The sequence below is a fragment of the Xiphias gladius genome, chromosome 2 (assembly GCF_016859285.1).
Source record: "Xiphias gladius isolate SHS-SW01 ecotype Sanya breed wild chromosome 2, ASM1685928v1, whole genome shotgun sequence".
Lineage (NCBI taxonomy): Eukaryota > Metazoa > Chordata > Actinopteri > Istiophoriformes > Xiphiidae > Xiphias > Xiphias gladius.
In genome coordinates, this window is record NC_053401.1 from 13,123,354 (window position 1) to 13,147,610 (window position 24,257).

The following is a 24,257-nucleotide window of genomic DNA, read 5'->3' on the forward strand; positions in this document are numbered from 1 at the left end:
AGGTAATGCTCTTCATTTTTCATTTTTCTATGTGCCAGTATAACGCCACCTATATAAAAACCTGTTCTAGAGATTAGAGCCTCCACCTGCACGTTACAGTAAAAAATAAATTGTCTTTAATATTGCTTCTCACTGACCTCAGCACTATTCTTTTACGTACATCAATATTAGCTTGTTCATGTTTAGTATTAAATAATAACTGCAAAGTTTGGCTCCCATGGCGCTGCCTGCTGAGTTAGTATTTGATGAATTAATTCCTAAGTGAGATTTCCTGTTTATGAAAAAGTGTGGCATCTACTCAGTCATAGTTACTGTTTGCGAACAAGAAAAACTCACTGCTGATTATTGTTGAAATTTTGGCTGTTTTCAACTATTTACTGAAAAGATTGGCATTTCACAGGTTTTAAACATCTGAAATCTTTTATTTAATTTGAACATTATTTTTAAGCCTCTTCATCATCTCATTCATATTTATCCTACTGCATATACAGTGTGTCTTACTTATTTTAAGACTGCAAAGAGAGGTTGTTCGTATAAAATGTAATCGCGTAATGTAATTGTTTTATCTAATCATATTTTCATTATTTCACACCACCTCAGAACCTCCTCCCACCGCTGAAGGTAATGACTTTTTCTACTGTTATATTCTAAGTTGAAATAACAGACAACAATATTCTTGCCGGCTGCTTTTGCAGTGTCTGCTGTCAGTGATGAAAGCCATAGCAAGCTAGCTGAATATGTTTTCTGTTTGAATGTTAACACTTCATTTGTCAACACTGATCTGTCGGCTCATGTATAATTGTCACTTTGTATCAAAATTATCTCCATCCCATTTTTAGCACTCATTCAACTGTATATTTCAATGTTCTGACAAGGGTTTGCATGGAAGGTTTTTCTGAAGTACCTGCCAAGTTTACATCAAATTTGAATTGAAAGACTCTATTTTGCACTTAGTATTTTAATACATGCCATTATTTGGCCAAACAACATTATTTGGTTAGGATATTCAAATATAAAAGCACCAGTGATGGAAAGTAATTAAACAAATTTATTCAAGTACTGTACTTTATACACTTACTTCACTACATTTCACAGGGAAATATGTTACTTTTACTCCACTTACATGCATTTGAAAGCTATAGTAGCTAACACTGCATTGTTAAAGGAGCAGTTCGACTTTTGGAAAAATATGTTTATTTGCTTTCCTGCCGAGTTAGGTGAGAACTGACTAATGTCTGTATGCTGAGTATCTAGCTAGAGCTAGAGCTAGCAGCTGGTTTAGTTCAGTTTACCACAAAAAACAGAAATGGGGAACCGGTGGCCTCTTTTCAAAGCTTACTAAATCAAGCTACCATCTACCTCTAAAACTTTCAAATCAACACGTTACATCTTTTGTTTAATCCGTACAGACGACTCACTGGGTTTTAGCTAGCCAGGCTAGCTTTTTCCGCTGTTTCCAGTCTTCATGCTAATCTACGCTAACTGGCTGGTGGCTGTAGCCTTAAATTTAAGGTACAAACATGACAGTGGTATCGATCTTCTCCTCTAACATTTGACAAGCAAGCAAATAAGTGTATTTCCCAACATGTTTAACTATTATGGGGTCACACTGGCTTTGTGACCTCTTACAAAAAAGTAGTGTCTAGTCATGGCCACTTGTCACGTTTCAGAGGTCTATGAGTTGTTAGCATGTACACCAAACAGCGATCTCCCCTCTAAACTTTTTGTGGTTTAATAAAAAAATACGAAGTTGTTGAGGATATGCAGCAAGGTCAACAGAGGTCGAATTGACCAATATTCCACAAAAAATAAAGATTAAAAAAAGAGTGCAAACAGTGAATACAGATTTGCGTAGCAAAATGTTATTTTTTCTTCTATTCTACCCCATTAATCATCTAACACCCCTTAGATTTATCTTCTGAACCATAGGAGTTGCCCAGACCTCTAGGTTGGGAACCAGTGGACTATATTTCCGCATGTGTACTAGTTCTGGTTCTTTTACTTAGATAGGGTTTTGAATGCAGGATTTTTACTAGCAATATGTTGCACTGATGTATTGTTGCTTTTACTTAAGTAGATGATCTGATTACTTCTTACACCACTGATTAGCACTGGATAAAAATAATTTAAGAGACATGAAGTAAGCAGAAAAAATTAATACATTTTTTCCTGCTGTTCTGTTACATGTTGAGATTTTGCTTTGATTTGTAACATGTTACAAACAGCTCACAGGATCAGTTTGTGATCAGAGATCATTCCCTGTGTCAGCTTTGTTCAGAGTGAATGTCAGACACCAGCATTGGTTTTTCATTGCATCCCAAGATACATTATCACAATGCTCAGAGCTTGACCAAATCCCAGCCGCAAGCTGTTTGCCAGAATCTCACTGATCCATTAATCCATATTTAGTACGCTCAGTCAAAGAGATACTGAAAAAGGAAGGTTTGTGTAAATTGTTTTTGTCTGTAAATAAAGACTTTCATTTTTTTCTTTTCTTACACACTTGTGAGATGTTACTGTAGTGTAGTGTGTGTTTGGCATCATGCATTCTTGTGTCATGTTTTTCGGCCAGGTTTTGGCTTCATTAATCTTTGTTATGTTCTTGTTATACAGAAGAAGCTGCACCTGAAATAGAAGGTAATTCTCTTCGTTTTCATTTTTCTATGTGCCAGTATAACGCCACCTATATAAAAACTCCTATTCTACAGATTAGAGCCTCCACCTGCATGTTACAGTAAAAAATAAATTGTCTTTAATATTGCTTCTCACTGACTTCAGCACTTTACGTACATCAATATTAGCTTGTTCATGTTTAGTATTAAATAATCACTGCAATGTTTGGCTCCCATGGCGCTGCCTGCTGAGTTAGAATTTGATGAATTAATTCCTAAGTGAGATTTCCTGTTTATGAAAAGTGTTGCATCTACTCAGTCATAGTTACTGTTTGCGAACAAGAAAAACTCACTGCTGATTATTGTTGAAATTTTGGCTGTTTTCAACTATTTACTGAAAAGATTGGCATTTCACAGGTTTTAAACATCTGAAATCTTTTATTTAATTTGAACATTATTTTTAAGCCTCTTCATCATCTCATTCATATTTATCATACTGCATATACAAAGTGTCTTACTTATTTCAAGACTGCAAAGAGAAGTCGTTCGTATAAAATGTAATCGAGTAATGTAATTGTTTTATCTAATCATATTTTCATTATTTCACACCGCCTCAGAACCTTCTCCAGCCGCTGAAGGTAATGACTTTTTCTACTGTTATATTCTAAGGTGAAATAACAGACAACAATCTTCTTGCCGGCTGCTTTTGCAGTGTCTGCTGTCAGTGATGAAAGCCATAGCAAGCTAGCTGAATATGTTTTCTGTTTGAATGTTAACACTTCATTTGTCAACACTGATCTGTCAGCTCATGTATAACTGTCACTTTGTATCAAAATTATCTCCATCCCATTTTTAGCACTCATTCAACTGTATATTTCAATGTTCTGACAAGGGTTTGCATGGAAGGTTTTTCTTAAGTACCTGCCAAGTTTACATAAAATTTGAATTGAAAGACTCTATTTTGCACTTAGTATTTTAATACATGCCATTATTTGGCCAAACAACATTATTTGGTTAGGATATTCAAATATTAAAAAGCACCAGTGATGGAAAGTAATTAAGCACATTTACTCAAGTACTGTACTCTATACTCTTACTTCACTACATTTCACAGGGAAATATGTTACTTTTACTCCACTTACATGCATTTGAAAGCTATAGTAGCTAACACTGCATTGTTAAAGGAGCAGTTCGACTTTTGGAAAAATATGTTTATTTGCTTTCCTGCCGAGTTAGGTGAGAACTGACTAATGTCTGTATGCTGAGTATCTAGCTAGAGCTAGAGCTAGCAGCTGGTTTAATTCAGTTTACCACAAAAAACTGAAATGAGGAACCGGTGGCCTCTGTTCAAAGCTTACTAAATCCAGCTACCAGCTACCTCTAAAACTTTCAAATCAACACATTACATCTTTTGTTTAAGCCGTACAGACAACTCACTGGGTTTTAGCTAGCCAGGCTAGCTTTCTCCCCTGTTTCCAGTCTTCATGCTAATCTACGCTAACTGGCTGGTGGCTGTAGCCTTAAATTTAAGGTACAAACATGACAGTGGTATCGATCTTCTCCTCTAACATTTGAAAAGCAAGCAAATAAGTGTATTTCCCAACATGTTTAACTATTATGGGGTCACACTGGCTTTGTGACCTCTTACAAAAAAGTAGTGTCTAGTTATGGCCACTTGTCACGTTTCAGAGGTCTATGAGTTGTTAGCATGTACACCAAACAGCGATCTCCCCTCTAAACTTTTTGTGGTTTAATAAAAAAATACGAAGTTGTTGAGGATATGCAGCAAGGTCAACAGAGGTCAAATTGACCAATATTCCACAAAAAATAAAGATTAAAAAAAGAGTGCAAACAGTGAATACAGATTTGCGTAGCAAAATGTTATTTTTTCTTCTATTCTACCCCATTAATCATCTAACACCCCTTAGATTTATCTTCTGAACCATAGGAGTTGCCCAGACCTCTAGGTTGGGAACCAGTGGACTATTTTTCTGTATGTGTACTAGTTTTGATTCTTTTACTTAGATAGGGTTTTGAATGCAGGATTTTTACTAGCAATATGTTGCACTGATGTATTGTTGCTTTTACTTAAGTAGATGATCTGATTACTTCTTACACCACTGATTAGCACTGGATAAAAATAATTTAAGAGACATGAAGTAAGCAGAAAAAATTAATACATTTTTTCCTGCTGTTCTGTTACATGTTGAGATTTTGCTTTGATTTGTAACATGTTACAAACAGCTCACAGGATCAGTTTGTGATCAGAGATCATTCCCTGTGTCAGCTTTGTTCAGAGTGAATGTCAGACACCAGCATTGGTTTTTCATTGCATCCCAAGATACATTATCACAATGCTCAGAGCTTGACCAAATCCCAGCCGCAAGCTGTTTGCCAGAATCTCACTGATCCATTAATCCATATTTAGTTCTCTCAGTCAAAGAGATATTGAAAAAGGAAGGTTTGTGTGAATTGTTTTTGTCTGTAAATAAAGCCCTTCATTTTTTTTCTTTACTTACACACTTGTGAGATGTTATTGTAGTGTAGTGTGTGTTTGGCATCATGCCTTCTTTTGTCATGTTTTTCGGCCAGGTTTTGGCTTCATTAATCTTTGTTATGTCCTTGTTATATAGAAGAAGCTGCACCTGATATAGAAGGTAATTCTCTTCGTTTTCATTTTTCTATGTGCCAATATAATGCCGCCTATATAAAAACTCCTAGAGATTAGAGCCTCCACCTGCACGTTACAGTAAAAAATAAATTGTCTTTTCAATTGCTTCTCACTGACTTCAGCACTATTCTTTTACATATATCAATATTAGCTTGTTCATGTTTAGTATTAAATAATAACTGCAATGTTTGGCTCCCATGGCGCTGCCTGCTGAGTTAGTATTTGATGAGTTAATTCCTAAGTGAGATTTCCTGTTTGTGATTTCCAGCCAAAATTTTACCAAATTTTATTTTTTCCTCATGCTTTAATATTTATTCTGATAATACACTTCTATAAAAGAACTGCCTCCACTATCTGAAGGTAAATTTAGCTTTCATGGCTTGAAACCTCTGGGGTACTTACACCATAACCCAGTAGGGCAAGGCATACAGAAACTGATTAGACTTTCTTTTTCTCCCTCTGACAGGCACACAAGTTTTTCATATAAAAATATATAAAGCAGATATCTGCTCTGAGTGAAATAGTATTTGAAACTAATAAAGTAAATCCATTTGTATTCCGCCTGCTGATGCACTAACATTTCTTTTTTCTGCGGTAGAGTCTCCAGCTGCAGATGAAGGTACTGTAACCTGCTGAGGATGCCTTAAGATTTAAGTTTGTGATCATTAATGTAAACCTAACAGGAACGTCCGGTGTCTTCAACTGTCTTTTTGACAACTGCTGCAAACCAAAAAATGCTGTGCAACACATGCTCACAAACACTGCCAAAATAAGAGCTATGTGGTATTTCAAAAACAGCTTTTGGGATACCACGAAGAAAGCCTTTTTTCAGACTGAGCGCGCTGAAATTCAGCATGCTGTTGCACATTCTGTTACACATGCTGTTCATTATGTGACAACTGCACTGGACACCATGCATAAAATGGCTACAGGCAGTGCATGATCGTATTTTGGTAACAGAAAAGACTCTTAATTCATTGTACAGAATCCAGCAAGTAATTTCTCACTGACACAATACATTTGTCGGAATGTGTGTTGCGTGTGTTTGCATTCTCTTGTTCCATTAGTGAGGGTTAGTGAGTAATAATCTTTTACTCAGATGTTCTCAGCCTACAGGAGAGAGTCAGGCTCAGTGAGCACTGTCATTTTATTTATCAAACTATTGGACATGTGAGATACAAATGTTAAACAACAAATATATTGTTTTGTTAATATTAATGTTTAAGTCTTACAAAAAATTGATGAAATAAATAAACTTGTATGGAAGATTAAAAAATTTACTGTATGTCAGCATGATGTTGTCTTAACTTATCCCTTCTTTTTATTATAATAGATGACTCAAAACCCAAACCAAAGTAAGTCTTTTATCATTTGAATTTGAATCAATTCATATCATCCAACTGCTGGCACTTCTAACCTGGTAATGTTACATTTTAGGGCATTTGCTCCAGCTATAGCTGTGCCTAAGATACCAGAGGGAGAAAAAGTCGACTTTGATGTGAGTGATTGATGCCATATAATAGTTTCACATTCATCACACATAAATATGACACTAGTGTCAGCAGATCATTAACTTACCTAACCACAAAGACAGGAAACAGAAAATTTTTACACTTCGGTTTTTGAACAGGTGAAACAAATTAGATATATTAGAGAGCTTAAGAGGATTTTTTTTTTTTTAACCTTTTCATGGCGCCAGGCTAGCTGCTTCCCCATTTTTCCAGTCTTTATTCTATGCAAAGCTGACTGGCTGGTGGCTGAAGCTCCATTTTTAGTGCACAAATATGAGAGTTATATTGATCTTCTCAACGAACACACAGAAAGAAGGTATATAAGTGCACTTCCCAAAATATAAAACAATTTCTTTAAGCAGAACAGATACATACCCGAACACTATTAGAAATGTATAATTAAAAAATGCAGAATGAATAATTCTGTGTTTATACTAGATACATTTGCATGTAAATGTATGATGAAAGGTATTTTTGTGTGCTCTGTAAGTGTGTTTTTCTTCTTTACTTCTAGATTTTTCAGAACTAAGTGTCTGTTAGTTTAGTGTCAAGACTTTTACGTAAGTAAGTAAGTCTGAGTTACTTTAGTTTTTAGTAGGCCTAAACCCCAGTCTTGATTTAGGAATGGATGTTGTAAGCGGAGGTCCTCTTAAGTATAGCACTACAATCATGTGTATGTGACTGCAGGACATCCAAAAGAAGCGTCAGGAGAAGGATCTGACTGAGCTTCACTCTCTGATTGAGGCCCACTTCATTCAGAGGAAGAAGGATGAGCAGGAGCTTGTAGCTCTTGTTAACAGGATCGTAAGTCTTCCAGGAAAGCATGCTAAGATCACTGGAGTGATGCACCACCCAACAATTACACTATGTGTGTGTGTGTGTGTGTGTGTGTGTGTGTGTGTGTGTGTGTGTGTGTGTGTGTGTGTGTGTGTGTGTGTGTGTGTGTGTGTGTGTGGGCATGAATGTGCAGGAGAAGCGTCGTGGTGAGAGGGCTGAACAGCAGAGGATCCGTGCTGAAAAGGAGAAGGAGAGGCAGGCTCGTGTTGCTGTGAGTAATCTCAGTCATCTCATCTTTTACAAGACATGACCCTGTATACAACAAATAAATGACTGGCACCCTTTAGATAGACTGGTTCAACAAGTACGAGTGGGGAGTAGGGCATGTGTGATTCCTGGTGAGTAAACCTCTCTGGCTGCAGGGAGTGCATCAACAGTGAAGGTGTACTCTACCCATTATGTTTTACCCATATTTCCTGTTTTTAATTTGATATACTGTAAAGTACCAGAGAAAGGCCAATCTTCAAAATATGAGTGTCCTATGCCAAGTTTACTGATGTTAACTTTAATTTTTGGCTCAGATGACATAGATTTGGATCAAATTAAGTCTTTGCCTTTGAAGGACTCTTTTCTCTATGATTTCTGTTACAAATTATACAGTATATTTGGACTGTTGGGTAAAAATAATGCAACGCCAACATACTTTAAAGCTGCAGTAATCAATGTTTTTATAATAACAATAGATCAAATGATTATGTTTAATGTGAAACGCGTCGCTTGCAGTGAAAAACCCACAGAAAATTATCAACAAATTCTGCAGTTCCTCTTAGCAATATAGTGTTTTAGTGTCTGCGTTGTTTTCGACTGATGCAGGCAGCTGTTTTCGATGGAAAAGCTCATAAAAACCAACTGTACACTACCTGCGGAGCAATAAACAGCACACAATTAAAGTTAGCAACTAGTTAGTGAACATAGTGTAGCAGCTAAAAAGTCAGAAACACAACTTCAAATTAATGTCAAGTAAGGTTGCTCCATATGAGCGAGATAAATAGGCATTTGTATGGTAACAACTCTGCCCTATCGACTTAAAGAGGTGATAATATGTCAGTGTTGTTTAAACCTTGTTTCCTCTGGCCCCAGGAGGCCAAAAATAAAATAAATAAATAAATGTAGGTAAAACTTGAAATCTATATGAAAACTACTGTCATGACAAACAGATTTTCTTGCAGCAACAGTAAACATTATTTAAGCCTTTCAAAGGTGAACAGGTGTTTCTGTTCCCCCATGACTGCGTATTACAATCTGTACTGCAGGAGGAAAAGGAGAGGAAGGAGCAGGAAGAGGCTCGTAAGAAGCAGGATGAGGACGCCAAGAAGAAGAAAGCTCTTACAAACATGACTCAGCAGTATGCTGGCGTCCAACAGAGGGTCAGTCATCACAAATAAGCACACATGTATTTGAGTTCAAAATTTGACGCTTAGTTTGTAATGTAAATGTGGCTCCTTTGTTTCTGTCTTGTTCTCTTTCCTCCTTCCCTCCCGTCATTCTCCCATCCAGCAAGATGGCAGGAAGGGAGCTAAGAAGCAGACAGAGAGAGAGAAGAAAAGGAAGATCCTGGCAGAGAGGAGGAAGCCTCTCAACATCGACCATCTCAACGAGGACAAACTGAAGTAAGGACACTGAGTTTTTATTAAGAGCAGTCATTGTTCACAGTACTTTAGACAGTCCGATGCCAGATTTCCAGTCTGATGCAGGTGATTTTTTTTCTGTATAAACTGCCATCCCATTCCCTGTATATCCCTTAATAGTGTTTTACAGTTTTGACATGGCCTTTTGGTTTTCTGTTTCTTAAATCCTCCTGGTTTTTTGCTGAAAAGGGAGAAGGCCAATGAGCTGTGGCAATGGCTGATGACGCTGGAGGCTGAGAAGTTTGACCTGAGCGAGAAACTGAAGAGACAGAAATATGATGTAAGTACTTTGCCTCGGGATGTTCATGCGCTGTTTGCGCCGTGAAATTGCATAAGTGAAAAGCATTTTTCTGCAAACGTTTATACCTGTGGAGGAACTTTCCTGCTTTTATAACAATGGAGTCATTGTAAAAGTTAACTCAGTGTGGTTAGGAAGGTTAAGTTATTTTTAAAGGAATAGTTCGACATTTGGAAAAATACTCCTGTGTCTTTGCGGTAAATCTGAAGCTACAGCTACCATAGCAGCTGGTTATCTTAGCTTAACAAAGACAGGAAACAGGGAAACAGTTAGCCTGGCTCTGTCCAATGAAATACAACATGTTAACTAGTGGGTTTTAGAGGTGCTAGGGTGATTTATTAAATTGAACAGAGCCAGGCTAAGTATTTCCCATATTTATGCTAAGCTAAGCTAAGATAACTGGCTGCTGGCTCCAGTTACATATTTACTGTACATATATGAAAGTGGCATCAATTTCCTCACTTAACTCAGGGCAAGTAAGGAAATATACTTTCCAAAATGTCTTACTATTCCTTTATGGTCTTTGCTTACAAAATAAATCAATTTTAGGATGTAATTCTTTATGTTTTTTAAATAAAAAATCAATAAAAACCCTATGGCATGGCTACAATGTTAGCGTAGCTACAATATATTTACAATTTAACCTGACGTATGCACAATTATCAATGTAGTTCATGGGAGAAAATGATAATGATAAACTTTGCAAATTGATGGTACACAGCCTACAGCCCTGAAAAAGCCACAGAATACGAAAGCTAAAACGGTATGTACTTCCTAATGCAAGGCTGTCCTCAGGGCACTTATCTAAAATGAATGTGACCTGATTTCCAGATCACTGTGCTCCAGACTCGAATCAATGAGCAGCAGAAGTTGTAAGTAACTGTTAATGAGGAGTGTGAGCCTCTTGGTTGTTGTGTCGTTTTGCTGTCCGTGTGCTGAAGGGTCACAAACTGAGTCGCAGTCAGCAGGAACACAGCAGAGCGACTAAAACAGAAGGTGAAACTGGTGGTGTGTCTTGATGAGGAAGCTTGCACAAGCTGACATGTGGTTGTATTTAATCAAGTAAAATAAATCCCAAAAATCTGATATTTTATTGCTACAGTTACTCAGTATTTACCATTAAAGTATGCACCATTTAAAGAAACCAGAAACATCAGACTATAGCTTGATATTTTGAGGAAATTATTTGCTTTCTTTGGTGAGAGTTACATGAGAAGATCTATACCACTTTGATATCTGTCTGGTAAATGTAAGTCTTCGGCCAGCAGCCTGGGATTATCTTAGTTTAGCATGAAGACTTGAAATGGGGGCTAATGGCAACAGCAGTAACAGTAACAGAATCCCAAATAAAGAAAAAAGATACAAAGTGTGTTTTTGCTGCATTCATAAAATGTCATCAGAACAAGAAAACCTCTCCAGAACATAATTTCAGCTGTGATTATTTTAAACTTTTTTGACAGCTTTAATTTTATTTCAGTCACTTTTTGCTGTCAGTGTCTCATCCCTCAGTTCTAGCTGTAAGGGACGTTTTGACTGCTCATGATGCAAGGACAACCAAAATGTCATAATAAATGCTGCAGTTCTGAGCTTCTGCGGCCTTTCCTTTAGGATTTAGTTGATTTATAGCTCAGTCAGGTAGACTAGAGGTTAGTCCCCATCGGCAGATGAAATCCTATGGATGTCAGGTAAACATGTCTTGCCCTGCTGAGATCCTCTCCAGGACCGCAAGGTCCGCTCTTTGGCTCCGCCGGTGTCCGCCTGTCTCTGCTGTTGTTTATATCTTTAGCTAGTCCTCCATGTTTGTCCCCCACAGATCAATCTGCTCCAGGCTCGCGTTCAGGACCACCAGAAGTAAGTAGCAGCCACCTTTGAACCATACCTGAGATATTTTAGGGAGTCTCAGGTGTGGTTCAAATCAGTGCTCAGTCTTTCCTTTTCTTAAAAGCGGCTGATGTAGTATAGAGCTGGTCTTCATTTAAAGAGCCTCGGGAAATCTTTAGTCAGATCATTTTTTTCTGACAAAATCTATTCTTTAAAACATAACTTGGTCCTTCATACATAGCTTCCACTGTCCTAGAATATGTTTAAACAGTATCTTTATCTGCACAACTGCTTTACATGTAAATAAAATTATAGATCTACTCCCACTCCATCCAGTATTTTCAGATCTACAGTTTTTGTTGCATTATCTCCGGTACCCAAGGCCTTTTAAAGTCACATGAACCTACTTAATATAAAGTGGGAACATGTGACGCAGTTTTTTTCTGAGTGAGTTGTGAGCATACTGTAGATTAACATAGTGAATATAGTACAGTAAAAATATTTCTAACTTTGTACAGTGCAGATGTCCTCCTCCTATGGCTGTAAACAAGTAAAAAAAGTGCAATTTTTTTTACCTGTTTGAGAGAGCCATGGAAAACATCAGTAGTAGAAATTCTGTTATGCTGTTTTTTAATCTTGCTGGGTGGCACGGTGCTGCAGTGTTTAGCACTCTTGCCTCTCTGGGTTCAAACCCGCCAGGGCCTTTCTGCAGCTTTAAATGGGCCTGCATGCAGTGTTTGATTATTTTTTTGCCATCCTATACTGGTTTATATTCTTAGTATTCTTTATTCTCTTTTGACTAATGTAGCAACTCTTCTCCATTCATCTATTACTCAGAATCTCTCTTATGCCTTCATCTAAGCAGGCCGGATATTTTAGTTTTGAAGTTGGTAAACTAGAGAAGCAGTGTGGTGGTTTGAACGAACATCCCAAAACCAGACTGGATTCCCACATCTGTCATCAGTCCTGCAAGATGACAAAGTCCCAGATGCTCAATATTTTGAATGTCAGTTATAAATTTTGAAATGTAAATCGATCTTCACCATCATTTTTGGAATACAGCCTTTTGAAAAGTTTAGTACGTCAAAGTTTAAGGTAGAAAGAAAGCAAGACATCTGTGTTGAATCAGCTGGTAAGTGTTTACAATTTGCCTTTCAAGTCGATTATCTGGTAGATTAAACTCTGATTGTGTAAGATCTTATGGGCAAAGTTGCAAAAAAGACAGCAAAGACACCGTATCAAAGGTAAGGCTGCTGTTGAGAGGACAAAATCTTAATTTGCCAGCTGTGTTCTGTGTGTGCTTGGCCCCCTTCTAACAGCATGATGCTTCGGTGTTTATCCCTCCAGTCCAGCTCACTCTCTTCTATGCCAATGTAATTTTCTTCATGGGCACTACAGAGCATATGTGGCACGACAGAGAATATGCATTGACAAAATGTTACAGTTGAAGAAAAATCTGTCTATCTGCAGACAAGAATGTGTACTGTCAGGTAATGTCATTCGCACATAGGTAGGCGTAATGCTTCTTTGGTGGTGACTAAAGTTAATCTGAAGTAACAGATATCAAAAACTGTGAAGTACCAAAAGCTATTTATTTATTCTTTGATCAGTTTGTTCCCTAATTGAATCAAAATTTCTCCATTTTAGACTGTTTTATTTAGCAACGTTCTTGTAAAGCAGCTTGTTAACATTTAACATTTAAGGACTTTGTCTTCTTTTGTTAAATGAAAAAAGGATTTTGTATGAAAAACATGCCTATACTCCTAAACAGAGTAGTCTAAAATTGGGAAAATGTTGATTGGTGACCCAAAGATTTCAAAATTAAATAAATAAGACATTGTCAAAAAAATAATCATATGATGACAAAATATGGAATATAACCATGAAGTTGTTTGATACTGATTTTTTTCTTTAAACTCAGCTCATTATTGTGAAATATTATTTCATCCTTCATCTTTTCATAATAAAAGTTGATCGTGGGTAATTTTTATTTAAGCCCAGCAATTTTTTGTTCCAAAATGTCATTTTTCAAAAATCATCATTTTTCATTTCAAGATGCCAATGTTTTCAAGTGACTGTTTTATTTCATAATCTGTTTTAATAACATCATCACTGTCTGTCTGTTAATGTAAGTTATATATATTTAATTATAATGTCTTATTTTTTTTAATTAATTTTGAACACTTTGGGTTTCCATACCATATCATCACTAGCATCAAAAAATGTGGTACCCAGCTTTAAACACACACTGTGATTGTGAGCAAACAACAAACTTAATAAATGTACATTTATGCATACAAAATTAATTGTTAAATGACTTTTATCTGTGACTCCACAGCGCCAAAGGAAGAGGCAAGACCAAGGGCAGGCTGAGATAGAAGGGAACCTCAGCAGGAGTACTCTGAGGAGACGTCGGAAAATGAGCAGCAGTGTTGAATCTGGTGACATTAATGTTCACTTTAACAGAGAACAGAGCACTGCAAAAGCTGAGTGTAGACATAAACAATAAAGGATCTGGTGCTTTTGAGTCACTTAGTGCGTGTTTGTGTGGTTTACATTTAGATTATATCACCTCAGAAAGTAGTGGATCTTTCCCACCAATCCCCCACTGTCCACACATATGAATCTAACTCACTCAAACGGCAATAAAATACTTCTATTTATTCTTTCTTTTGGTAACCATACACAGAGAACCACAGTGCACTATAAATTTCACATGTAGGCAGCGATATGTAAACATAATTAAATGACCTACCGCAGCATGCTGCAATAGTGCTCCTAACATTATCCACACACTTAAATAACACATTAATAAATAAAGATTTTGGCAGTACAGTGTCAAGATGATGGCCTCTCTATACAGTACAGTGTGGTGACAACAGTGCAAAAAATAAAGTGATGGACTATGTACACAGGTAAGAGGACTAACAATTGCCGCTAGTCAGGAGCAACCTATGTAGTTGTAATTCAGGGAACCAATCTCTGCTGTATTGTTATACTACACTACAGCTTCTGAGGTTCCATGGTTTCTGATACATGACAGCTACTCCTAAATGAAAAGGTTGCAGATGAGGGGCTGAATAATATTTTTGATTTTTTTATATCCCTAGAGCCAAAACATTTTTCAGAAACCTTTGTGGAGGTGCCAAAATGGCATCAAAACCTTCATTTCCACTTCACACAAAAGTCTATTTCCATACTGGTTAACCACTATCTGTCAAAAATGAAAAGTACTTTGCCTTTGGCTGCGCTCTCGATTCCTCCAGGATCAGTGGGTGGCAACTACAGTTTCTAAAATCCTACCTTGAACCTTAGCTAACAGAGTCAGTGCATTTTCATATTCTCTAGACAACACTAAGTATTTTAAATAAACAACTTCAGTTAACTTACATTTCTTTCAGGTAGTTTTGTGAGCCAAAATGATACCTACTGTACATCTGAGCAGGGATCAGAACAGTGCATTTTCATGGTTGCAAATCTAAAACTTCAAGTTCAAACATGACATGTGCATGGATCATCGGTCCTTTGGGTATGGCAAGGAGATAACAGATCAGGCTCAGCTCCCGTTGTTGATTTTTCACCACAGATGGGTTTCCCGGATCTCAGCAATCACCTGGCTGGCTTTCTGCAATGCCTGTGTACAAGATTAAAAACAAACATACAAACAAAAAACAAAAACAAAAAAACACATTGAAATTATGGATAAAGGAGCTTCAATCCATCAGGGAAAACTATACACCACAGGGTGGAGTGTGTTACCTGTAGCATGTCCGCGGCCTCCTTGCGCCGCTGGGCCATATCCTCCGACTCAGTCAGCAGATCGTTAAGGAGGCCAGATTTATACAGCTGGCCAACAAGCTCGCTCTGGAGGCTGTCCTTCACATGGTTGACTAGGAAGTGCATCACTGCCTTTGGCACACTGCAGCAGATAAAGGGAGAGAGGAAACAAACCGAACAGATGGTTGAGAACAGGGTGGCAAGATGGCCTGGTGACTGTCTTGTCCCCCAGAAGGACGGGCCTGAGTGTGACCCACCAGGTGGCCGTGCCTGTCAAAGTATCGAGATGAGTTAAATATTAGCTTAATACGAGATATGTAACCCTGTTGAGCTCTAGGGGGACCCTACACCCCAACAATATGGCAAAAAATAAAAACAGATGATCAAATTAAGTCAAATTACAAAACAAAAAACAAAAAACAAAAAACAAAAAACGAATGCTGATTTGTGACGGTTAGGTGTATTTTCATAAATGGTGAGTTAATTTCAGGCCTACTAGTTTTAACCATAGTGTGAGGAAAAGACTGGCAAGGGTCGGTACTTTTGTTATGGTAAACAAATCAATCGAAAGGACCAAAACCAACAATGTGTCAGTCCATCTCAATACTTATTAACTTCCCTACGCTGCCTGTAGCTCTTAGCACATTTGTTCCTACTAACGTAAATCTTTAAAAAGGCTCAGTCATTTCCTAAAACAGCTGGGCACTGTCGTTTTTAGCAAAAATGTCTCAAATAAATAAATAAAATGCATTTGTTGGGGACTATTTTCACACATGGATTAATACCCATTTGAAGCGATAATAAGTATTTATAGCAGCAGATTGGTGCAAGTGGGATTCAGTCAAAATAAAGTACAGTGACTGGGTTTATTGTGATGAAGGAACTTGTCACCCAGTGTGACAGTGTGGCTCAGCCATGTTTTTTTTTTTTTTTTTAAAAATAGGTTTTTTACAACAATGCTCTATAACACAGACAAATAAGATATATCAGGCTTCAGCTATATAGACAATATATGTTAGTATCACTATCGGTTTATCACAATCAAGGATTTGGAGTTGGATGGCCCTACCTGTCCTGGATATTTTTGCGGACAATGAGAAAGTAAGACTTGATGAGGCGTTCGATGACCTCACAGTCCCGCTGCTCACGTGATGAAAGCTTCCTGGCGACTGGCACAGGCTGGAAGGAGAAAGGGGAGAGAAAGTTTTAATCAGCTGGTCACTGAAACAAAACTGTTATCTTCATACTGTGCATGCATGCTGATAGGCCGATGTTTAGTTACCACATCAAGTAGGTTGACAGCTCCTTTAAGGGGGCTTCCAGGTCCAGAGCCTGGGCCTTCCTCTGCTTTCTTCAGCATCCCCCTCCAGTTACCTGTGCTGTCCTGCTCGCCCTGGGGTCCTGCTGCTGGGGCCTGAGGAGCCAAGGACAGATGAAAAATTAAGAAAGATAAACTGTCATCACACCACCCCGGCCACTAACGTAGTAGAAGAGCGTCCTTTGCTTGTCATTACGGTTCACAGGGGGATGGTTAGGGTATGTAGCATAATAATCTTGACTGGCTCATATGCAATACTGCAACCTCAAGTCAAACAAACATTCTAGGAACTTCAAGCTAAACATGTAAAAATGGGCAAAGTACAGCCTATTGTCTTTCTCCTAAAATATACTCTTAGAGACCAAAAAGGCTGAGATAAATGGTGCATAATGGAAGAATTTCAACTATCACACAATTCCTATTTAGTAAGCGCAAAAAACAAAACAACCAAAATGTTAAAACACTGCAAAAGGAAAGACGGGGGAGAAGGCATTTTTTTGTGAGACAGGTGGACCAGCGTTGGGGAAAGACACTCTGCAGAAAACTCCACAGTTGTTAGTGCAAGTCCACACAGGCTGAGGAAAAGCAAACCAAGAGCGCAGCGTCAGCAGACAAAGATCAGAGTGCATGCCAACAGCCCATGCCCATCCATCCATGCATCCATCCATCCATGCATCCATCCATCCATCCATCCATCCATCCATCCATCCATCCATCCATCCATCCATCCATCCATCCATCCATGCATGCCCCACAGCCAGCCAGGCACAGAGCCAGCGAGCTGCGTACGTGCCCACCTTGGCACCGTCCATGTCTGCTCCAGACGCAGGGGGCTCGCCAGAAACCACAGGTGGGCCAGCCAGACCTTTGCCAACAGACTAGCAGGAATATGAAAGCAGGAACGGAGAGAGAGAGAGAGAGAGAGAGAGAGAGAGAGAGAAAAAAAAAAAACGCTCAGAGAAAATGTGGAAAGAGAGGAAAAGAGGCTGGCTGTCGAAAGTCATTTGAGGGGAGCAGAGGAGACGTTCTGAGAAAAAGAGTGGAGATGTGGGATAAAATTCCTCGATGGAAACTATCCGAAGCATTCGGTTCACAGATCCTCATCCTGTAGCACTATGAGTGATTAACACTGCACAAGTCCCCTTTATATTCCAGACACTGCAAATATTAGACCACACAGGCTTCTGGGATTTTATTTTCAAATAAACTTGTTTCCTTTACCTTATCCCTGGGCACTGCAGTGGGCAGCTCTCTCATCCGGTTTCTCCTTTGCTCCTACAAACACACAAAAACCGCTGTTGTTGATGTAGGTACAGTTGCTGGATGTGTCAAAATCCAGCAACAAAAACTTCAACACATCCTAGGAAAGTATGCAAGATAATTTACTGGAAAACGCGTGATGAAAGAAGCTATTCTACCACTTAAAGAAATTTTTTAAATTCTACCAACACGTAGAAAAAAAACACGTTTCATCATGTTAGCAGTGTATTTTCTGTGTGTAATATATATAAATGCCACATGCATTTTTTCTAAACACTCTGATAACACACTTATAATTTCCCCAAAAATATAATTTCAATCACACAGAATAAAGTTTATGACATTTCTATGGAAGCAAAGAAGGGTATTTATTGTAAGTACAGACCTCTATATTGTTATTCATGACCCCACAGGCATCTGCAAAGTCTGGATGTTTGGTGTTGATGTAGGCCAGCTCGATTGCAACCAAGTTGTGGACCTATGACAAGAAGAGAGGGCAACTTCAGTCATCACTGCAACCTGAGAGAAAATGACACCAGGAGATGAAAGCACAAATGCAAATACATGTGAATGAATGCAGAGGTACCATCTCATTGGTGATAGGCAGTCTCTTCCTCAGGAGGGAGGTGACCACTTCCACAATGGCCTCGTGTAGCTTAGGGAACCTCTGCAGCTCCTGCGGGAGAGAAGAATATGAATCCGAATGTCTGCAAGTGAGGGAAAGATAAATACATGTGTTCCCTTCTTTGACAGAGAGGATGTGAGCAGTGCTGATTACCTGTGTGCTGTAGTTGCTGCAGTGCTGAATGATCCTCTGCATCTCCTCGTGGACCAGCTCCACGCAGCGCAAACTGGGCTCCTCCAGGCGTTTCACTTGCTTCTTCACCAACAGCTCGAACGAAACCTCGGGCACAAACAGGGACGGACGCGGGCCCTGATGGTGGGAGGGGGAGGGAGCTGCGTGTTAGCGTTTACCCAGGGCAACTTGTGTTAAGAGACCAAGGCACAAAAGACCTAGAATAAGCTGTATCTTGCAGAAAAAGTCATGTTTTGTTGTTTTACAACGGCTCACAATGATGAGAGAAGAAACTGCGGTGATAGTAATGATATCACATTTATGCGATGATGCAGCAGCACTTACTGTTGCATTCCTTATGGCTGTTAGGATATCGATGGTGCTGAGTCCTCCTAGAGGATCCACAGACTCCAATGTTCTGCCAAAAGTCTCGTGGAATATGTAACAAATCCTGGCTCCACCGCACCTGAAAAATAGCAGCGGGGGGATATCAGCTGGGGTGTGAACCCCTGTGGCCTCCTCTCCTGTCAGCTCTTCCTTCACAGAGGCTGTGCGTGCCTCAACTTACAAGTTGTGTCATATTAAATGACGAAACCGATGCAGTGGTTTGCTTATTTTCACTGCGCTGGATCAACAGCATCACCATGTGGCCGAGCAGAGGATTGGCACTGCTACTCACAGTTCTGCCGTCTCGATGTATTTGGCCGTGCCCTCGATGGTGTTGCAGTACTCTGTGGCAAACTTGGTGATGAGCTGGAGCAAGGTGGCACTTTGGTCTTCAACAGGTTCTCCGTAGCTGCTGAGCAGGGACTGGTACTGGGCTGCCAGGACGTTGATCCGTGTCTTCAGCTCAGGGAGACAGTCTCGGATGTGGTGCATCAGCAACCTGACAGTATGACGGCAAAGAGCAGAGGGTTCAGTTTTTACTCAGATCTGTAAATGACGAGTTAAATGCCTGTTGTCTAAATGACAGACAATAGCAATTCCTCTGATGGCTGATTAACACAAGGCCTGCTTCTGAAATTCAACATACTGATACTGTGTCCTAGTGTTCAATCCATGCCTATATATAGTATCTCTGTCACATCTTACTTTTTGCAAAAAGTAAAATTCTACATATTTTTTTATTCATTCTTATTCACGTTTTTCTCCTGAAAATGGCTATACCAAAATAAAACTATTCTTGAACCCTTCTGACTGTCCTGATCCTGTTTTTTTTTTCTGAAAGATAACTTAAGAATTTACGTTCAAAAGGTCTGGGCTCGTCTCAGTAATACTGAAATTAATATATAGGACCAAAAACATTTTGAAAATGTCTATCTATTAAAGCGTTCCTCTCTCTCTCTTAATTTGACTTTTCTGTTTCTGTTTTGTTAAGCAACAGATGTCACAGTGCCACTAGGATCTCAAAATGGTTTACAGTGATAGAAGCATGAGGTTTCGTGCTTTCAAGTTATGTATAGTTTGACATGCTACCATTTGTAATTACATTTACCGGTTAAGGGTCCTGGCCAGGTATTTGGTCCCGTTTCTGTTGGCGAGAGATGGATATTTCTTCTGCAGGAAAGCATGTTCGTCTCGAATGGCATCAGCCACAGACTTTTTATTGTTGATGTCCAGCTGGCTCCTAAGAGTTCGAAATCAACAACACAACACTGATATTTAGTGCTGGACAATGAGAAAAATAAAAATAAATTCTATTATTAACAGAAGACAATCTTACATTATGTATATACCATAATGTCTACTTTGATATGGAAAATGATTCTAACTGCATAAACTGCATAATAAAGGAGGGTAGAACTGTCATTTCATCATTACTGATAATATTAAAACTCACAATGTGATTACAGTGATAAAGCAATATAAACAACAGATAATAATATATCTGCCTTTAATACCAGCATTAAACATATTAATAATAAACATATTATTGTACACTCATCTCTGCCTCACATCTCCATTATTACACACTCATGTCTGTTATAAGTAATGGATAATTTCATAGTATATTCAGTACAGTAAACAGTTAACTGCTCAGACCTGTTGACTACTCCAATGAGGCCCAGTTTGACAGGTATGACTCTGCCCATTAGCACATCCATAGCGTCAGTACCAGCGTCCATCAGGTCCAGCTTTGTCACCACAGCCAGTGTTCTCCTTCCTGGTAAGTCACAAAAATGGTTAACAACAATCTTCACCATTTATTGTCAAAAATAAATGGCGAAGTCAGACCCTAAATGTTGGGTAATGTCTTCCTTTCAGTTTTCCTTACCGTCAGGGTCAACCTCCCGGGCCACTTTGAGGGCCTCCGAGGTGGCCATGTCGGTGTTAGCAGCCGTGACAGCCAGGATGATGCAGTTGGGGTTGGAGATGTGCTTCAGGATTAGATCTCTTATCTGAACCTCAATGTCCTTCGGCTGATCACCTACGGGCACCTGAAAGGAACAATACCAGTTAAAGGAAAAGACAATTTGATTCATAGTTTGATTCACTAGAAACTACAGCAGGGGGATTTCTCAAATTAACATGTTCCCCCAGAGGGGAGGAACTAATGAGGCTCGAATCAAAGGCTGCATCAACTTGGACTTGCACATGGTTTAGAAGCATTAAAGCTGAGTTGGTAATTCCCTATAATAATATCAGATTGACAGCAGCTTCGGCCAGACAGGGATATTACCACCAGTTACCAGGCATATCTGGTAAATCGTGGCTTTTATGCCTTTTCGTGTTTTTAAACAAACAGTTGTACCTTTTAGAAAAGGAAGTGATGTAGTGTTGATCAAAGCTTTGTCTTAGGGAGGAGGAAGTCGGAGGTACAGCATGTGTTACCTTAGTGATTCCTGGCAGATCCACCAGTGTGAGGTTGACAACGTGAGGAGAAAAGATCTTCAGATGTATGGGTTCGTCACTGATCCCCTGCCGAGAGACAAGAGCAGAACAGATGTGTACTGTGTATTTAACATCTTAGCAATGAAAATGTTTTTAAAAAATTACAAACTGCATTTTGCCAGGGAACAATCTTTGCCTACTGGCTGTAATAATGATAATGATGTTAGCCTCACTGACACTGACATGCTTAGAGCTCCTGGTGAGGTCACGCACTCGTGCTACTCAGATAACCTTGGTAATGTAAATAACTCATTCTTGAATTTCCATTTCTTTCAGCATTCTAGACGCATCTCCAGACCCCTTGGGTCCCAGTAGCCCTAAGCTACATGCCAAAAACTGTTGGTGATATTTTCCACTGTGGTCTCAAATTGGATAAACATACTGTATAAGCTCTGCCGTGAAATCTAGTCCTCTCAGCACGGCACAATATCCAAACTCAGGTCTTTACTCACATTTTCAGATCTATAAAAAGTTATTTATACCTTTATCTCGTTGCATCTGGATTGTTGTAATTCTCTGTACATATGTCTTAGTCACTAATCCTTGGTTTGCCTGCAGCTAGCCCAGAGTGTGCACCTAGTTTTATAACAGGCAAAAGAAAGAACAAACAAAAGAACATTTCTCATGTACCAGCCTCCCTTCATTGGCTGTTACATTAGTTAAGTAGTGGTAGCCCTAAAAGTTTGGCTGTTTATTTATATATGTAGCTTTATATATGTAGCCTATTATTGAAAATCTCCTCTTGACTTCAGATCTCCTCAAACCCTTGTTCCATCACTAGGTCATCACACCAATCTTTCCGTCTATCACACACACAAGAGTACTGTGTATTTTTTTCAATATTTTGTCTTAACACAAATTTCTCACATACCTTTTGTTTGAAAATGTATAGCGCACCTCGCTTAACATCTTTAACATGCTTCATAAGTAGTTGATTTGTTTGATCAAAAGAGGCAGCAAGCAAAGTGAATTTGCTACTAGGAGTAATATACGTCATAGATTTGTTTCCCCATCAACAGCACTGCCTTGGTTGAAACCCAATCATTTTGAGTTCCTCATTTAACCAGAATGACCGCTTTATCCTCCAGCCACATCTCACCTTATTATTCCCTGATACTCGCTCCGTTTCATTTTCAATTTCTTGCCTGATTTCATCAAAATCTGTGTAGATCTGCGAAAACAAAAAGAAAAATTTATAAAGACAAGCAAGGACAAAGGCTGGTTATGAAATGCTTGACATCACACAAACCCATACCTTATTTTTTGTGTGCAGAAACTTGCCCCACTCTTCACCTTCTCTCCCTGTGAAACACAAGAAAGCAGCATGGGTCAGATTATTCACTTAGCACTCTGGAAGTGGAAGAACGCAGGTGTTAAACTACTCTGGGCAGGAGGATAAGCAAGCACAGCTAACATTGGATCTACAATAAGGATAGACAACCGCCAAAAGTTACTAGTCCTGTGAATAAGGCAGCTGGAATGAGGGATGTAGCTTTGTGATGGAGGGAGCAGAACTAGGAGACCAATTCCGGTTATCTAAATGTGAAGACAGCTGTACAATGCACCTTTGTGGAGCACAGTGCTTTTTCACAACCTGGCATCTGCAAATGATTAGAAAAACAGTGACAGAGAGAGAACTTTAATACTGGTACTTGCATACAGAGGACCAGGAAATTATATGAAGACCTTTTTTCATACTGGACACCGACAATTATGGGTATGTTCCCTCAATGTGTGTGTATAATAATCTAAATAATGTACAAGGATAAATGTGAAAGCTCTGCTCATTTTTATGAAAGCATCCCAACATGCCACACCAGGATAGGGGCAATATCCAAAACAGTGTGCGTCCTTGTTCTAAAAAACTGCTGAGATCAGAGTGATGTTGGCACCTACCGCTGTCGTCATTTTTCCTGGTGTCTCCAGGATCTACATGGACCAGCTGGAGGATGAGAGGTCGCCTGGTTACGATGCCAGTCCCACGAGGTAGAAGGTCCCTGCCCACCAGGCTCTCCAGCACAGAGCTCTTACCACTGCTCTGGAGACACAAAATACAGGCAGAAACATGAGTTAGATGAGGGACAAACCAGGGACTATATCTCCCTTCTGATTTAAAGACGCCAAATCCAGAATAGCCCTGATATGGAACCATGGTGGACCAGGGAGAGAGACAGCACAGCTACCTGCACCTGTCTTTTCCACAAGCATCCAATTGAGGTTAGTCTGTGGATAAGGCTCTTTAAATACCGGCGATTGAAGATGATCAAAATAGACTGCCACTGCAGGTGAAGACTTTGCAAATGAGTTTTGCAGCAGTCCAGTTGAATATTCAGTTGGGTTTTAGCAGTGCTTCCTGGGTGTACAACTCTCTCTGTGTAGCCTCAATTCATTCTGGTATCTGAATATGTAGTATTATAGTAAATTCTTCGCGGCTAGTATATCTCTGGTCATACCGTTATCTTTATTCATGCATGCATGCATGTCATTAAAGCAAGGTTATCTGGCTAGCCGCTATATCACAAAATGCACAGAACCACAGCGTCTTACCTGAGTCCCGACTACTGCTATCTGCGGCAGCTGGATAATATCCGCACCCACTGTGTTGAACACATCTTGGAGCTTGTTTATAACGGGGATAAGAGCCTCCATGCTCGCGGTGTCTGAATAAAATGAATAAACCTGCTATTTTCGTGATGGAGCCAAAGTCATTCAATGTCCCTCCGACACCACCATTGCAACAACACCCACTGGATGGGCGAGAGATTTTGTGCGGTGCTGGGAGTTGTAGTTCTCCAGTGGGGAGACTACAGTTCCGAATGAGGAAAACGACTACAAC

At 39.2% G+C, this 24,257-nt stretch overlaps 2 protein-coding genes across 4 annotated transcripts; one reads left to right on the forward strand and one right to left on the reverse strand.

Moving 5' to 3' along the window:
* Positions 1-178: 178 nt before the first annotated feature.
* tnnt2e (troponin T2e, cardiac) lies at positions 179-13,893 on the forward strand. The gene is made up of 16 exons (XM_040152917.1): positions 179-185; positions 601-621; positions 2,614-2,637; positions 3,230-3,250; positions 5,246-5,269; positions 5,882-5,902; positions 6,617-6,638; positions 6,721-6,781; positions 7,482-7,598; positions 7,765-7,842; positions 8,885-8,998; positions 9,129-9,241; positions 9,449-9,539; positions 10,389-10,429; positions 11,371-11,408; positions 13,717-13,893. Exons 1-16 carry the CDS (start codon positions 179-181, stop codon positions 13,749-13,751), a joined length of 828 nt encoding a protein of 275 aa, XP_040008851.1. The 3' UTR covers positions 13,752-13,893.
* On the reverse strand, positions 13,886-24,223 carry LOC120800849 (dynamin-1-like protein). 3 transcript variants are annotated; one of them, XM_040147263.1, is made up of 19 exons: positions 23,969-24,223; positions 23,318-23,459; positions 22,677-22,723; positions 22,521-22,592; positions 21,362-21,448; positions 20,805-20,967; positions 20,573-20,693; positions 20,025-20,156; positions 19,209-19,415; positions 18,875-18,995; positions 18,512-18,667; positions 18,320-18,409; positions 18,119-18,211; positions 17,695-17,748; positions 17,271-17,351; positions 16,438-16,569; positions 16,225-16,334; positions 15,138-15,297; positions 13,886-15,012 (listed from the first exon to the last, which is right to left on the reverse strand). In XM_040147263.1, exons 1-19 carry the CDS (start codon positions 24,068-24,070, stop codon positions 14,956-14,958), a joined length of 2,127 nt encoding a protein of 708 aa, XP_040003197.1. In that variant the 5' UTR covers positions 24,071-24,223; the 3' UTR covers positions 13,886-14,955. The 3 variants fall into 3 exon arrangements, with proteins under 3 accessions (XP_040003197.1, XP_040003204.1, XP_040003214.1); XM_040147270.1 differs by lacking the exon at positions 17,271-17,351; XM_040147280.1 differs by lacking the exons at positions 22,521-22,592; positions 22,677-22,723; positions 23,318-23,459; positions 23,969-24,223 and adding an exon at positions 21,904-22,008.
* Positions 24,224-24,257: the final 34 nt, after the last annotated feature.

Bases quoted from the DNA above. Each gene is read 5' to 3' on its own strand.
- LOC120800849 (XM_040147263.1), bottom strand. From the start codon at position 24,070: ATGGAGGCTCTTATCCCCGTTATAAACAAGCTCCAAGATGTGTTCAAC. The intron at 18,668-18,874 runs GTAAGTGCTGCT...TCCCACCATCAG, and splicing joins CAGCCATAAGGAATGCAACA to GGCCCGCGTCCGTCCCTGTT. The intron at 16,570-17,270 runs GTGGGCACGTAC...TTGGCTCCTCAG, and splicing joins CAGACATGGACGGTGCCAAG to GCCCCAGCAGCAGGACCCCA.
- tnnt2e (XM_040152917.1), top strand. The intron at 9,242-9,448 runs GTAAGGACACTG...TTTGCTGAAAAG, and splicing joins CTCAACGAGGACAAACTGAA to GGAGAAGGCCAATGAGCTGT. The intron at 9,540-10,388 runs GTAAGTACTTTG...CCTGATTTCCAG, and splicing joins TGAAGAGACAGAAATATGAT to ATCACTGTGCTCCAGACTCG.